This window comes from Salmo salar, chromosome ssa10, assembly GCF_905237065.1.
Source record: "Salmo salar chromosome ssa10, Ssal_v3.1, whole genome shotgun sequence".
Lineage (NCBI taxonomy): Eukaryota > Metazoa > Chordata > Actinopteri > Salmoniformes > Salmonidae > Salmo > Salmo salar.
In genome coordinates this window covers 14136076-14153276 of record NC_059451.1, presented here as the reverse complement: position 1 = coordinate 14153276, position 17201 = coordinate 14136076, and the positions used below count along the sequence as shown (strand labels likewise).

Below are 17201 nucleotides of genomic sequence, written 5' to 3'. Positions count from 1 at the left end.
CTCTCTCTCTCTCTCTCTCTGTCTCTCTGTCTCTCTGTCTCTCTGTCTGTCTCTCTGTCTGTCTCTCTCTCTGTCTCTCTCTCTCTCTCTCTAGATGGCCAGTCAGACAGTCCCAACCAGCAGAGTGAGTCTGATATCAAGGACCAGCCTGAGAACGGTAAGAGTCTAATGACAACATCGTACTACTATAGAACTACTGCAGTACTACTGTAGTATACTAGTACTATCCTAGCACATTTGATTTATTAAGTGCTTTTTCTGCAATCGTGCTACTAAAATGACCAATACACAGGCGTGTCTGTGTGTAAGTTCACCTGTCTTCGTTCCTACTCCTGCCCTTCTGTAAAATTACACCATCGACTAGTGCCCGCCGAGCCAGTACTTTGAAAATACTTCCTTCCTTGAAGTGATCACTGATCTCAACACGACTGGATTGCTCAAAGCCGTGTGGTGTGTAGAGTCCTTGCCTTGACCTACGGTATCCAATCACGTCAGAGCAGTGTTCACTTGAAGGGAGGAAGGAAGTCTTAATATTTTTTTATTGACAAAACGATGACTGAAAGGTGGAAACAGGTAATGGGACATTTTTCTTATTTTAAGTCTCAAATGGGAAGGATGCCTTTTTCAAAGTGCCCGCACAGGTCCATTCCAAGTAAATGCACTTCTATTCACATTCACTTAACCTTCCTGTACGATTTTAAACTACAGTACTTTCTGCCAGTTGGATTTTTTGTATTATCCGTGCCAAAAGTTGTCTGGACGCTGTCGGGGAGAAAGAGTTGATTTATTTTTTCACCCCCCCCCCCCGCCGCCGCAACCACACAGACACACACACGGACATATGTTTTGCCTTCGCTAAGCAGTGTGGTTGTGGCCCAGCCAGCCCTATTCTCTTGGGCTGCTCGGAGCTGGCGATTACATCTAGCACCTGAAAGCCAAGGGGGGAGACGAGAGGCCATTACGTAGCCATGAGGAGAGTGTGTGTTTGGGGGGGTGTTTCGGACCTACGGGAGGGTCGACCATCTCGCTCATAAGTGTCTAGTGTTGCTTTTATAACATGACCATGTCTTAAGACTGTCCCTGCCAACACGCCGTTGCCTTACAACAACTGTCTTTCCCACTCCCCAGGTAGCTGGGAGTGGTACTTAGTATAGGGAGAGGGACATATTTGCGCGTGACACCGCCTCACCCTGTGTTTGTGTTTGGGACTTTTTATAGCAATTAACACAGACAGACAGATGAGGAGCTTGTTTATTCCCCCCTTCCTCTCTCCTCCGCTCCTCTTCTCCCTCTCTCCTCCTCTCCCCCCCTCCCTCTCTCCTCCTCTCCCCCCTCCCTCTCGCCCATATGTAGCTGATGTCATCCCCTCATCTGCTCTCTCTCTCTCTTTTTTTCCCTCCCCTGTGGATGAACTGAAGGTCGCTCCATCTTGCATGTGCCTCTCGTGCGGATATCCAACATCACCTCCCATAATGCCTGTGTGATATTTTAGTTTTATTTATTTGATTTAATGTTTTCTTTTTTTGGGAGGGAGCCAAAGTCCATCTGCTGGCTGGCTGGCTGTAGCGCCGGGTCGAGATGAGTTGTGCATGTGTGGGTACTCAGCCGAGGGAATAATCCCTCCAACACACACACACACACGCACACACACACAGACACACACTTCCTAAAAGTTACCTCAACCTAACAGACAGGTCATCTCAACCCAATAGCTCCAACACGATGTCTCAACCTAACATACCCCAACGTTTATTTCTCTCCCAGAGACCAACCACCTTGCCCAACCCATCTAGAATAAACACTTTACCTTGTCACACAGTCGTCTGACCTAAACACACCACTGCCGAATCCCAAATGGATCCCTAACCCCCCCACACCTAGCCCCTACCACCTACACTCGCTAGATCAATTCCACCCAACACTAGTGTGACATAGAAAATGCCGCAGGCTGCCTCCTAAAGGTAAACGCTGAATGTCCTGCTGTACGTTGCTCTGCATCGCTCCAGTCTCAGTCGGTGTACTAGGCCCTGTATAGGCAGAGTAACTATACCGTCAGCTTTGGTCCTCTAACTTAGACATATCCTGCACTTGACCCTGGCGGTTAGAATAGAGAGGCTGTGGTTTCAACAATGCTGACTCCACACACACTTTACCTCTCCCCTCTTCCCCTCCTCACCCACCTCCTCACCCAGCTCTCTGACACAACGTCACCTCGTCTCGCCCCCTCCCCTCGTCTCTGTCGTCAGCACAGGAAAACACACTGTGTGACTGTGAGGGGAAAGTGTGTGTGTGTGTGTGTTCAAATATGTGTTTGCAAATGTTTGTGTGTCTGCGCGAGTGTGTGACTGAGAAAGTGTGTGTGTGTGTGTGGTTTTTCCTGGTTAACCTTGACCTGTGGGTCCGGGTGCTACGTGCTGTTTGACAAAGCTTGACTGGTGTCTTTCGAGGACAAGAGGCTTGTTGTACAATCCACAGGCCATGAGATAAGACCAGAGGATATCCTCGCCTTTACACCCTCTACTGCTGCACAAAAATGAAACAATACACACACACACACACACACACGTTTTGGAAACAATACACACACACATGTTTTAGAAACAATACACACACACACACGTTTTGGAAACAATACACACAAGCACACGCTTTAGCAACAACACACACACACACACACATGTTTTAGAAACAATACACACACACACGTTTTAGAAACAACACACACACACACGTTTTAGCAACACACACACACACGTTTTAGCAACAACACACACACACACACACGTTTTAGCAACAACACACACACACACACCGTTTTAGCAACAACACACACACACACACGTTTTAGCAACAACACACACACACACGTTTTAGCAACAACACACACACACACACACGTTTTAGCAACAACACACACACACACACACACACACGTTTTAGCAACAACACACACACACACACACACGTTTTAGCAGCAACACACACACATTCACGTTTTAGCAACACACACACACACGTTTTAGAAACAATACACACACACACGTTTTAGAAACAATACACACACACACACGTTTTAGCAACAACACAGACACACATGTTTTAGAAACAATACACACACACACACACACACACACGTTTTAGAAACAATACACACACACACACACACACACACACGTTTTGGAAACAATACACACAAGCACACGCTTTAGCAACACACACACACACACACACACACATGTTTTAGAAACAATACACACACACACACGTTTTAGAAACAACACACACACACACGTTTTAGAAACAACACACACACACACACGTTTTAGCAACAACACACACACACACACGTTTTAGCAACAACACACACACACGTTTTAGCAACAACACACACACACACACGTTTTAGCAACAACACACACACACGTTTTAGCAACAACACACACACACACACACGTTTTAGCAACAACACACACACACACACGTTTTAGCAACAACACACACACACACACACACGTTTTAGCAGCAACACACACACACACGTTTTAGAAACAATACACACAAACACGTTTTAGCAACAACACAGACACACACGTTTTAGCAGCAACACACACATTTTAGCAACAACACACACACACGATTTAGCAGCAACACACACACACGATTTAGCAGCAACACACACACACGTTTTAGCAGCAACACACACACATGTTTTAGCAGCAACACACACACACGTTTTAGCAGCAACACACACACACGTTTTAGCAGCAACACACACGTTTTAGCAGCAACACACACGTTTTAGCAACAACACACACGTTTTAGCAACAACACAGACACACACGTTTTAGCAGCAACAAACACATTTTAGCAACAACACACACACACGATTTAGCAGCAACACACACACACGATTTAGCAGCAACACACACACACGTTTTAGCAGCAACACACACACATGTTTTAGCAGCAACACACACACACGTTTTAGCAGCAACACACACACACGTTTTAGCAGCAACACACACGTTTTAGCAGCAACACACACGTTTTAGCAGCAACACACACGTTTTAGCAGCAACACACACGTTTTAGCAGCAACACACACACACGTTTTAGCAGCAACACACACACACGTTTTGGCAACAACACACATACACGTTTTAGAAATAAAATACACACACACGTTTTAGCAACAATACACACACACACATTTTAGCAACAGTAAAGCACTTGTTGATATGTCAAAAGTTTTCTCTGACTTGTTGTTTGGTAGGGACACGTTTTCTCTCCCCTAACTCAGTTGAACTTGGGCCTCAACCTTTTTTCCTCCCTCCCATGCTGTTGAGCTGAGTTTTTTTGGTCTCTCTCGCCTGTCGGAGGGGAGGTTAGGTCTCCCAGCTCTTATGAAAGCCGAACCTCTGGCTCGTCCTACCCTCCTCTCTTTCTTTTATTTCTCTCTCTTTCCCCCCTTTCTCCCTCTTCTGCCCTCTCTCTAACTCTCTTTCTCAGCCCCCCCTCTCTCTGTCTCAGTGGACACAGCTGGGAGTGATTATCCTTGTTGAGATATAGAAGCCCTGCCCCCTCCTCCTCCCCCCTGTCTCCCTATACGAGGCGCTCACTCATGGAAATGCCCTTGTTGAACCCGGGCTGCCGAGTGCATATATACCTTCCAGCTCCCTGTACCGGCAGCTCAAGCTAGTGCGCTGCGGCTATGCTATGCTATGCTATGCTATGCTATGCTATGCTATGCTATGCCACTGTGTCCTACAATCCCACAGTGGGGCTGTGTTATGCTCTCTGCACAGACGGACGGGCAGACAGACACATGTGCATGCTCAAACACACACACGCACACACACGCTTTGTGTAATTGTTGTTTCACCGTATATAAAGCTGCATGGAAACTTTGACTTCTCTACGACACACACATGTATATATGTATGTGTGTATATATATATATATATACTGTACACACACTATTTAACTTAACGCTCACTCACTAGCATGCGCGCACACACTCCTTTTCAAACTTTGTCTCCCTCCTGCTCTCTCTCAAATCTCCTACACATAATTTCCATCTCTCTCTGTCTGTCTCTCTCTCTCTCTCTCTGAATTTTCACGTTCTCATTTTCCTTCTTTCTCTTGTTTTCACGTTCTCTCTCTTTCCCAGTCTGTCACATTCGCACTGTTTCTCCAGCACACCATTTCTCTCCTCGTTTTTCTTTTCCCTTGTCCTGTTTATTCCTCTCTTTCTCCATCCCACTCCCTCTCTTTCCCTCTCTGTTTCTCTGTCCCCCGTTCGGTCTCAGGGGCGTCTGTGCAGGAGTGTTCTGTGGGTCCACAGACTTTCAGCTAATGTCAGCAGTTTGGCTCGCAATGAGCCGTATATATTATCGCTCTCTCACGCAAGAGGCTCTCTTTCTGTCTACCTCTCTCCCTGCCTCTTAATATCTATCTATCTCTCTGCCTCTAACCCCCCCCCCACCCTCTACTCTCTCTGTCAGTTACCTTCTTTATGTATGAATCTAGTGGACCACATGCTGCAGGTCTCCTCAGCCACTAACCAGAGTGTCTACCAGTCTCCGCGCCAACACTCTGCCCTGTATGGGGGGGTGCACCTAATTCCCTTAATAGTGTACTACGTTTGAGCGGAGTATTATGGGCCCTGGTCCAACACAGTGCGCTATAATGCTATTGGGTGCTGTCTGGGACACAGTTCTGGACAATGAAGATGAGTTGTGAGGGGGAAAGTGTAGGAAAGCATGTCCAAAGTTTTGGAAAAAGTCTTGGAAAGATGGGCGGGGATGGGATTTAGTTTGACACTCAAATTTGTGTAGTATCGACTCGAGACATGCCCCAGTAGTTTGATTAGGGGCCCTCCTGGAGCCCCCTGCTGTAGTGTTGGGAGAGGCAAACACACACCCATGGGGACAGAGGCCCCAGATGTGCCCTGCCCTCTGGGTTACCCTAAACACACCCTCCTCCCCCACACTGCCTCTCTTTCCACCGGGACATGGAAAGGTGGGTGTGTTTGTGCATGTGTGTTGCGTAACAGGAGAGAATGTCATGGTGTTTTTGAAAAGAAACATGCGGAATCCTGTACCTCTTCCCTTGTACCATGTCTCCTCTTTCATGTTCTGATCCCTCTGTTGGCAATAACATCACCTTGTGCTTTTCTCTCTCTCTCTCTCTCTCTCTCTCTCTCTCTCTCTCTCTCTCTCTCTCTCTCTCTCTCTCTCTCAGGACATCTTGGCTTCCAGGACAGCTTCGTCACATCGGGGGTCTTCAGTGTTGCTGAACTCGTGCGAGTCTCACAGAGTAAGTTTCTCCTTCTTCTTATTTTAATCTCTATCTCTTTTTCTCTCCCTGACCCTCCCTCCCTCTCTCTCTCTTTCCATCCCCCCCTCCCTCTCTCTCTCTTTCCCTCTCCCCCTCCCTCTCTCTCGCTTTCCCTCCCTCTCTTTCTCTCTCTTTCTCTCCTCTCTCTTTCTCTCCCTCTCTCTCTTTCCCTCTCCCGCTCTCTCTCTCTCTCTCTCTCTTTCTTTCCCTCTCTCCCTCTCTCTCTCTCTCTTCCATTCTCCCTCTCTCTCCCCCCCTCCACAAAGAGAGCCCTGCAGGCTGGGATTTGATTGCAGATCTGCCATCGATATGGTCCGCCCCACTAATGCAATTTATCAGGACCCCCCCCACTCTCTTAATGAACTAAGAGCAAACCCCAAATCTCTCCCAAATCAGACAGTCAGCTAAAAGCAAAGAGCCAGATCAGCTAAGATCCCGAAGGACTGATAGGACCAGTTGCCTTTTAGATCATAAGGAATAAGACACAGGGGGGACCTGATCCTAGATCAGCGCTCCTACCCTGAGCCGATGCAATACACGCCCTGAAGTTACTTTTATTTCTGGTAAGGCTGGAAGTGAACTAAAAGCACCCATCTGCTGAATGTGGCATCATAGCTGGTCCCCAAGACCTGACAAGAAGCCCTACGTAATGATCGGCTGGTGTGTCAGGTTGGAGGGTGACTGGGTGACTCTGTAGGACCTGCATGTAAAAGCCCTCTAGGGGAAGAAGAATGGGGCACGGGAAAGTGAAGGGGTGAGAAAGAGGTGAGGGACGTGGCGAGCCAGAGTACTGAGCCATCTTCGTCGCCGGTTAAGGAGGAGGAGACGGGAAAGACAAAAGGAAGAGATGGGAGGAGAGGCAGAGCGGGAGGGGAGGGGGAAAAACGTGACCTTTAAAAAGTGCCGTCTACGCGCAACACGGGGCGGTAGAGAGAGGGGGGATAGAGAGCGAGGGAGGGAGGGATGGATGGATGGAGGGGGGAGAGTGACAGAGTGCAGAACAATCCATACGGCCCTGTCGATAGCCCCTGCTAACAATAGCCCATTGAAAGTGCCTGTCAGCACTCCGACTGGAGCCCCTTTTGATCAAAGGTGCATTGATGACCACCCCACACACACACACACACACACACTGTCGTGACCCAATACTGGGCTGGGCTGCACCACACCTAGGACCAGCCATAGTGGGGATGGTCAGGGAGATGCAGGGGGAGGTGAGACGGGGGAGTTGGAGGGGAGACAGGGACGCCAAGGGGATCCAGACAGGGCGGACCTGGGCAGCCGGCCCACTGTGTGAATCCCCCCCTCCACTAGGATTTTAACCTACACACACACATAGGCACACACACACACACACACGAACCCCTACTCCCCCTTCTCAGTCTCACAGAGCTGGCTCCCAGGTCTTGGCCCTCTCCAGATGCCTCCATTGTGTTGGCAGAGGACAGGGTAGGGCAGGGCAGACCCATCGTGAAAGTAGAGTGTGTAGACAGTCGTTTATTGGGGAGTTGTGTGTGTCTGTTTGGGACGAAACCAAAAGGATCTCTTAATCCTGAGTGTACAATAGGTTGTGTTCTATTGAGGTGTGTGTGTGTGTGTGTGTGTGTGTGTGTGTGTGTGTGTGTGTGTGTGTGTGTGTGTGTGTGTGTGTGTGTGTGTGTGTGTGTGTGTGTGTGTGTGTGTGTGTGTGTGTGTGTGTGTGTGTGTGTGTGTGTGTGTGTGTGGGGGTGTGTGTGTGAGGGGGTGTATGTGTATCACTAGCTTGTGATATTAGTCTGATTAGCGCAGGCACAGTGCGGCCCCCGCATCAGAAGTCCTGGCATGTGATGGTTAACAAGATTAAGGAATATGCATAATGGCTCAGGCTCTATGAAGAGCTGGGCTTTTATCCCAACATCTGTGACACGGGGTGGGGGTGGGGGGGGTTAGGTAGAAGAAAGGAAGTTACCGGGTGGCATATGTTTTCTGGAAGATTTCTTTCTCTTTCTCTCTCTCTCTCTCCTGCTCTCTCTCTCTCTCTCTCTCTCACAAACTTTCTCTCTCTTTCGCTGTATCTCGCTATCCCTCTCCCTCTCTCTCTCTCTCTGTCTCTGTCTCTACCACGCTCTATCTCTCTCTCTCTCTCTCTCTCTCTTCCAGCCACAACATAGCCACAAGGGAGCTTTATTCACTTAGCTACTGTACATCTGACTGACTGTGTGTGGCCCTTAAAGCTAACAGTCCAGAAAGTTTTTTTCTTCTAAATGCCAATACATAATAAATCAAGTATGAAATGAAGTGTTGTGTTGGATATATCAAATAAAATGCCTTTGCCAATCAGCAGGTCTGGCAAAGAATACTGTCAACCTTTAATATACAGACACAGACACAGTGCACATGAGACAGACCTACTGGGCTGGAACAAAACCCTGCACAACTTGTAGCTACAGGAGACTCCTGCCTCCTGACAAGGTCCGTACGAGTGCACTCCAGGTTCTCTCCTTCTAGAAGACGATCACAGAATGCAACACATTGTCCTAACATCCCCCCCCCCCAAAACATTCACAGCACCCGTGGTTTGCCGAAGAGTGCCTGGTCTTCCCTTAAATAGCCACTGGCCCAAAGTGTCCATATCTACCCAGTCAGCAAAGCTGTATCTGTGTGGGTGGGGGTCGAGGGGTCTCTAAGGGGATTGCTCTATATGGCCAGATAGAGTGCTGGACAGTATGCACGGCCATGACTTTGGTGGACACACACACACACACACACACACACACACACACACACACACACACACACACACTTCCTGAGCGAGTGTGTGTGTTTTTCCTTTTTTTGGGGGGGAACAGTTGGCATCAAAAAGCTGATGCACTTTAGCGTAATCCCAGTGAAAGTGTGGAGGTGCACGTAAGGTCGACATTACGATGCTCCGAGCTAGTGTGTGTGTGTGTGTGTGTGTGTGTGTGTGTGTGTGTGTGTGTGTGTGTTTTTTTGTGTGTGTGCGTGGAACCAGGCGGGGGGGTTGACTTGTGCACAGTGCAGAAGATGAGAGGTCGTTCATGGTATTGAATGGGCCCCCCCCCCCGTCTATATGGCAGTGTGACCTTGGCTTTGTGCACCCATTACACAATTCAGTGGCAGGGCCCAATCGAATCTGCTTCTGTCGATCAATATCCTATTAAAGCACCACACAAAAAAAACGAGGGGGAGGGAGAGGGAGGGAGGGAGGGGAGAGAGAGCGAAATGAAAGTCTTCATAAAGTTAGCGGTTACAGCTACATCGTTTTTTAATTTATTTTGGTAGTCGTGACTTGGGCGGAATTGTAATTGGCCTGTTCAATACCAGGCCCGGGTAATTTGGGAGATTGGGTACCGCCCTTTCCTTTCCATGCCTCCCTTTTTCTCTCTCTCCTCCCTTACCTATCTTTGTCTCGTACATTCTGTCCGTCTCTTCTGAGACAGTTTTCCTCTGTTCTAGTTCACTGGTCCTTCTAGACATTCCCAATCAAATGTGGTATCACTACTTTGTCATGCCACATAGTCATGGCTTTATGGCACCCTGTCGAGACGGTGCCAGTTTGACCAGGGCACCCTGTCGAGACGGTGCCAGTTTGACCAGGGCACCCTGTCGAGACGGTGCCACTTTGACCAGGGCACCCTGTCGAGACGGTGCCACTTTGACCAGGGCACCCTGTCGAGACGGTGCCAGTTTGACCAGGGCACCCTGTCGAGACGGTGCCACTTTGACCAGGGCACCCTGTCGAGACGGTGCCAGTTTGACCAGGGCACCCTGTCGAGACGGTGCCAGTTTGACCAGGGCATCCTGTCGAGACAGTGCCAGGAGGCACCACATAGACACCTGGGGCCAGATTCACAAAACCTTCTTAAGAAGAAATTTCTTCTTAACTGCCATTTTTTCCTTAGCTATAGACTTAAGAAGGAAGTTAAGCAAAGTTGCTAATCCTCAAAAAAGTTATTGGAAATGTTCTTAAGGTTTTTCCTAAGTTTCTTCCTAAGAAAAAAGTTAAGAAGAAATGGGATTCTTGAAAATTATGCTTTAGGATTTCTTGAGACGAATGGATACTTTTTGAACGTTTTCTTGCACCACCACAGACACATAAGAAGATATTTACGAAGTTCCTAAGAAAACTATGAATTCCTAAGAACATTTTGAGGAATTGCATTTACGAACAATCTTATGAACTTGTTCTTTTTTTTGTCCTAAGCAGCTTCTTAAGTTTTTTTCGTGAGTAATGTTTTGTGAATCCGGCCCCAGGGCAACACACACCTCGACCAATGGTGTCCACCTCCAGATCATCTGCTAATAGAGGCCCACCATAGACACACACACAAACACACGTATTCTCAGGCACATGAATACACACGAGTACACTCACACACACTCTATCTAAAAACTAGTTGGCATCGTGCTAGTATTAGATTGGCAAACAGCACCCATTTCAAGGGGCATGCCCACCTGGGATCCCTCCAACACACACACACACACACAATGGGGCCTTGGCATGGACACCCAGAGACCAGATGACTGGGAAGAACAGGGTGAGCAAATGAATTAATAATGGAAGAGAGAAGGGCTGGCAAGGCCTTTCCTCCATCCTGCCATCCTTCTATCCATCCCCCCTTCACCCTCAGCCACCCTGTCTGCCCCCTGGCACTCCCTGGCACCACCTCTGGGGATACTTAATGCACACACACATCACACACCCTTCATCCACCACACGGTGTGCCAGCCTTGCCAACCCCAACAGCATCACCATGCCCCGACCGGCTCCTGTGCCAGTGGGCAGTGCCATCTGGGCGCCACACACAGCCACTGGCGGTACTGGCACTTGCAGAGTGGTGTATGGGGTTAAGCAGTGCAGCTGGTATGGCTCTGGTGGCTGTGCCACAGTAGCAGCACTCAATACGGGTGTTAAAATATACAGTGCCTTCAGAAGGTATTCACTGGCCTACAAAACAATACCCCATAATGTCCAAGTGGAATGATGTTTTTGGAAATGTTTCCAAATTAATCAAAAAATGAAAAGGTGAAATGTCTTCTGTCAGTAAGTATTCAACCCCTTTGTCATGGTGAGCCCAAATAAGTTCAGGAGGAAAAATGTGCTTAACAATAAGTTGCATGGACTCTCTGTGTTCAATAATAGTGTTTAACATGATTTTGGAATGACTACCTCATCTCTGTGCCCCACATATACAATTTCAAACACAGATTTAACCACATAGACCAGGGAGGTTTTCCGATGCCTCGCAAATAAGGGCAGCCATTGGCAGATGGGTTAAAAGAAGAAGCAGACATCGATTATCCCTTTGAGCATGGTGAAGTTATTAATTACACTTTGGATGGTGTATCAATACACCCAGTCACTACAAAGATACAGGCATCCTTTCTAACTCAGTTGCCGTAAAGGAAGAAAAGCGTTCAGGGATTTCACCATGAGGCCAATGGAGACTTTAAAACAGTTACAGAGTTTAATGGCTGTGATAGGAGAAAACTGAGGATGGATCAACAACATTGTAGTTACTCCACAATACACGTACTAACCTAAATGACAGAGTGAAAAGAAGGAAGTCTGTACAGAATAAAAAATATTCCAAAACATGTATCCTGTTTGCAATAAGGCACTAAAGTAAAACTGTAAAAAAAAATAAAATTATTAACTTCGTTATAAATATAAAACGTTACGTTTGGGGCAAACACAACACATCACTGATTACAGTACCACTCATATTTTCAAGCATGGTGGTGGCTGCATCATGTTATGGGTATGCTTGTCATTGGCAAGGACTAGGGAGTCTTTTTAGGATAAAAATAAACGGAATCGAGCTAAGCACAGGCTAAATCCTAGAGGAAAACCTGGTTCAGTCTGATTTCCAACAAACACTGGGAGATAAATTCACCTTTCACCAGGACAATAACCAAAAAATACAAAGCCAAATATACACTGGAGTTGCTTACCAAGACTACATTGAATGTTCCTGAGTGGCCTAGTTACAGTTTTGACTTAAATCGGTTTGAAAATCTATGGCAAGACTTGAAAATGGCTTTCGAGCAATGATCAACAACCAATTTGACAGAGCTTGAAGAATTTTAAACATGATAATGTGCTAATATTGTACAATCCAGGTATGTAAAGCTCTTAGAGACTTACCCAGAAAACTCACAGCTGTAATCACTACCAAAGGGGGTTCTGCCATGGGGTGTCAATGCTTATGTAAAAGAGATGTTTCTGTATTTCATTTTCAATAAAAAAAAAATCCTATAAACATGTTTGTCGCTGTCATTATGGGACGAATTCAGGCTGTAACACGACAAATGTGGAGTAAGTAATGGGGGTATGAATAATTTCTGAAGGCAGTTCCCAGTACCAGTAGTACAGCGGTAGCTCACTGTGTGTGTGTGTGTGTGTGTGGGGGGGGGAGTGTGTGTGTGTGTTAAGTCCAGGAGCAGGTCTGCAGGGCAGCAACAGAGAGAAAACACAGCAGCGCTGACCAAGCAGAAAAACTCAAGTCCTGTCAGGGCCTCTCTCTCTCTCGCTCTCTCCTTTTCCCTCGCATCTCCTCCCTCTGTAGCCGTTCGCTCATCCCATCATGCCATTACACTCTCCGTCAATAAAGCGATGGAAAGGAGAGGAGGAGGAGGGATGGAGGGAGGAGAGGCTCGGGGGCTCTCTAGTTGCTGGGCGGATGTCCGGGTTTGAAGTTGATTGCTGCCTTTGTTGTCAAATGCTTCAATTTGAAAATCCGCTCGAACAAAGGAGAGTTTTTTTTCTTCTTCTCCTTTCTCCCTCTTCTCTTCTTTTTTTTTAAAGGCAGCCCTCACAGCTTTTGTGGAGGTTTAGATCCCCGGTGTCTGGCTGGACTGGGGGAGGGGGTTAGGAGGGGGAAGACCAGGGAGGTGAGGGGGGCATGGGGAGGAAATGGCAGCCTCTTTGGTAGTGGACCACACTGGAGAGCGAGAGGGGAGGGAGAGAGGGAGGGATAAATAGAGAGGCTAGCAAACAGATGGGCCAATTGTACAGCAGCACCACCTTGTCGCGGCACTAGTGTACACTAGTTTGTGTGCTTGCCTTTGTCTCTCTCTCCCACACACACACCTACCGTCTGAGACGCATTCCGTTGCACTAAAGTGGCTAAGGAGTAGATTGAGCTGATTGAAACATTTCACTAATGTTAAACTTTCTTTCTGCACCGGCGAGGTACAACCAAGGTAGTCTGACAGATAGAGCCGTTCTCCCTTCTCTCCCACCCTATCAGAGAACGAGAGAAAAGAGAGAGGAGAGAGAGAGGCAGGCTCCGTCAGAGAGAGGGAGAGCGAGAGAGAGATCAATGCAGGCCTGATAGCTACAGGTTTCATTTGGAATCCTTCAGGAGGCAGAAAGCACTTGATAAAGCCCTTAAGAGGTAGAGACTGCGGATTACCTTTATGATTGATTTCCATTCCAGTCAGACAGACTGCAGTGCTGGTCATTTTCCTCCTCTCTCCCTTTATTCTTCCTCTCTCTCTTTGTCATCCCTCCATCCCACTGATTCCAAAGGAAGGGCCAGGTTCTTTCTCTCTGTACACCTTTCTTTCGCTATCCCTCTTTCTTTCCCACTATCACTCTCCTACTTTCCCTCTCCTTCTATCCCCCTTCCTTTCCTCTATCCCTACTCTCCCCCTCTCCTTCCATCCCTCTCTTTCTTCCTCTCCAGACCAGAGCTATAGGCTGAGTTACTGCAGCCCGGTGCCCAGGTTAGCTCTCTCACAAATTACTTCTGTGGCCCCCACTATTAGCCATGCAAATGTACCCGCCGCTTTACTGCCCGCCTCGTAAATAAACCCGCCAAGCCACTTTGGATTAGGATGGGAGGGAGGATGAAGAGGGGATGGAATTTTGGAAATTACAGTGGCTTTTTTTGGGGGGGTGGGTTATGGAATGACTACACGGGACGGTGTTGATTATTTTTGTACTTATTGGTAGAGATGTTTGCTGGATGCTGCGTTGTGATGACACATGCACTATTGCGCTTTCTCCTCCCTCTCTCCCCTATCGCACTCTCTCCCTCTCCCTCCCTCCCTCCCTCTCTCTCCCTCCCTCCCATTCTCCATCCCTCCCTCTCTCTCCATCCCTCCCCCTCTCCATCTCTCTCCCTCCCTCTCTCTCCCTCCCTCCCATTCTCCATCCCTCCCTCTCTCTCCATCCCTCCGCCTCTCCCCCCTCTCTCTCACTCTCTCTCCCTCCCTCCCATTCTCCATCCCTCCCTCTCTCTCCATCCCTCTCCCCTCTCTTCATCCCGCCCTCCCTCTCTCTCTCTTGCCCCTGTACCAGTGTCCTCTTCCAATGTTAATTAGGAACACCATTACCGTGTCTGTCACAGCAGCAGCCTCCTCCTCCTTCTCTTTCTCTCCTCCTCTTCCTCTCCTCTGTTTGGTATGCAGCGGCAACGCTCCTCCTCCCTCATCCCCTCCGCCTCACGTTTGCGCTGTCCTCATCAAAAATAGTGGTCCCTGTCACCATGAATATAAAGAGGCACAAACGCCTGCCTTTATGGACTGGCTGACAAAAGGCGCTCGATAGCATGCCAGCTAGTCCCACGGTGACCTACACACACACACACACACACACGCGAGAGTGAGTGAGCAGGCAGCGGGAAGGGAAACCTTTTAAGTGTGACACTTTGGTGCAACAAGGCGAACGAGTTACCGACCGCGTCTCAATAGTCAAAAGTGGCTTCCTTTCCTCTTGTCTCCTCTCATCAGCACTGTGCAGGTGGAAGCACATTCCCAATACTCCTCCATGTTGCTTAGGCCTATCCTGTGTGTTTGGGATCAGTGAAGATGAAGGAGATGACAAGAAGACAGGGAGAGGAAACCACTATGGAGATGTGGTGTTAAAAAAAAAAAGTTTGAAATGTAACACAACTAAGGGTCTCTCTCTCTCTCTCTCCCCTCTCTCCCTCTCTCTATCTCTCTCTCTCTCTCTCTCTCTCTCTCTCTCTCTCTCCCCTCTCTCCCTCTCTCCCCCCCTCTCTCTCTCTCTCCCCCCTCTCTCTCTCTCTCTCTCCCTCTCTCCCCCCTCTCTCTCTCTAGCCCCCATCGCAGCGGGGACGGGTCCTAACTTCTCGCTGGCGGACTTGGACAGCTCCTCCTACTACAGCATGAGCCCCGGGGCCATGAGGCGACCCTTACCAAGCACCTCCTCCAGCAGGTAACCACACACACACACAGAATGAGAGGGGGACACACACGCAAACAGGCACACACACACACACTCACTCACGCACACACACAAGCGTGCACACACACTCACACACGCTTGCTCATTCCCTGAGTAAGACCCTTACCTCACAGTGTGTATTTGCTCACGCGCACGTTTGTGCGTTCATACCAATGTGTGTGTTTAGGAGCGCATTTATGTGTGTTTCTCTCAAACGCACACACACACCCATTCTGACTCTGCCCGTTACTCAGGAGACAGCCCACGCACCGTGTTAGGTCTGAAGGAGAAGCTACACACACAGCCTGGAGGCGCTGCTCACTGAACTGGGCTCAACCTTTAACCTACCATCTCCTGTACCGTACTCACATAATGGCTGCAAAATATCAATCCTTTCTAATGTAAAGTGTTGCACTGTACGGTCTAGCGTATTCACACACACACACACACACACACACACACACACACACACACACACACACACACACACATTGGTTAAACTTGCGCATGTTAAATGCACATGGGTTTGCATATGTGTATGCGCGGGTGCTGTGTGTGCGGGTTCGGATGCGCGTGCGAGAGTATGTGTGCACACGTTGGTGCGTGCGCGCGCGTGTGTATGTGTGTGTATCTGTCTCCGCACATCCGTGTGCGTCAAGCCCACGTGAGCCAGCGGCCTCGCTCTCCGTCCAGCCTCCTCCCTACTGAAGCGAACACGGCTGAACAAGGAGGCTGTGTGTGTGTGTGTGTGTGTGTGTGTGTGTGTGTGTGTGTGTGTGTGTGTGTGTGTGTGTGTGTGTGTGTGTGTGTGTGTGTGTGTGTGTGTGTGTGTGTGTGTGTGTGTGTGTGTGCCCCGCCCCTAATTATGCGATTAGGAGGGAAACGCCAGCAGACATCACACACACAAATGAATGTCAGAACCAACGGCAAGGGAAATAACTCGCTGGTTATGGGGTGCTTCCCAATTCGCACCCTATTCCCTATGCAGTGTACTTTTGATCAGAGCCCTATGGGATACCTATGGGCCTTGGTCAAAGGTAGTGCATCATATATAGGGAATAGGCAGCCATTTGAGACGCCCCGTAACAGTGGTCTGGTAGCTCACCTCGCTAAAAGAGAGAGATATATAGATACACACACACACACCAGCACCAAACCACTGTCCATGTGTGGAGTGATACTGTGTGAAGCAGAGAGCAGTGTGGGACAGGCTTTGATGGGAGGCCCCAGTGTGGCTGCAAGTAGCAGCCAACACACACACACACACACAGACACATGGATGCATGCTTACATACAGACAGAATACACACACACCCGTTAACCCAAATGCATAGGCTACATACTAACTGTATACACATCAAACACAAACATATACAGCCCCCCCCCCCACATACACACACACATACCCTGGTAGACTCAGGCCAGCCGTGTGTGTCAGTCCCAGGCTCTTGATCCTTGGCCAGAGTTGCCACTGTTAAAGAGGATTACATTCATCTGGCCTGCCTCTCTCTCCGGGGGATGGCTGCATTCATCAGATGATACCCCTATGTACACACACACACACACACACACACACACACACACACACACACACACACACACACACACACACACACACACACACACACACACACCCTATTCTGGCCGATGCAGAGCATGGAAGTTG

The 17201-nt window shown here is 48.5% G+C and overlaps 1 protein-coding gene across 1 annotated transcript in view; it reads left to right on the top strand.

Moving 5' to 3' along the window:
* Window positions 1-17201, top strand: part of LOC106613561 (nuclear factor 1 A-type) — a 138029-nt gene that overhangs the window by 81707 nt on the left and 39121 nt on the right. The window contains 3 exon segments of the mRNA XM_014215960.2: window positions 95-157; window positions 6244-6318; window positions 15409-15526. Of these exon segments, the coding sequence (XP_014071435.1) occupies window positions 95-157; window positions 6244-6318; window positions 15409-15526 (256 nt within the window).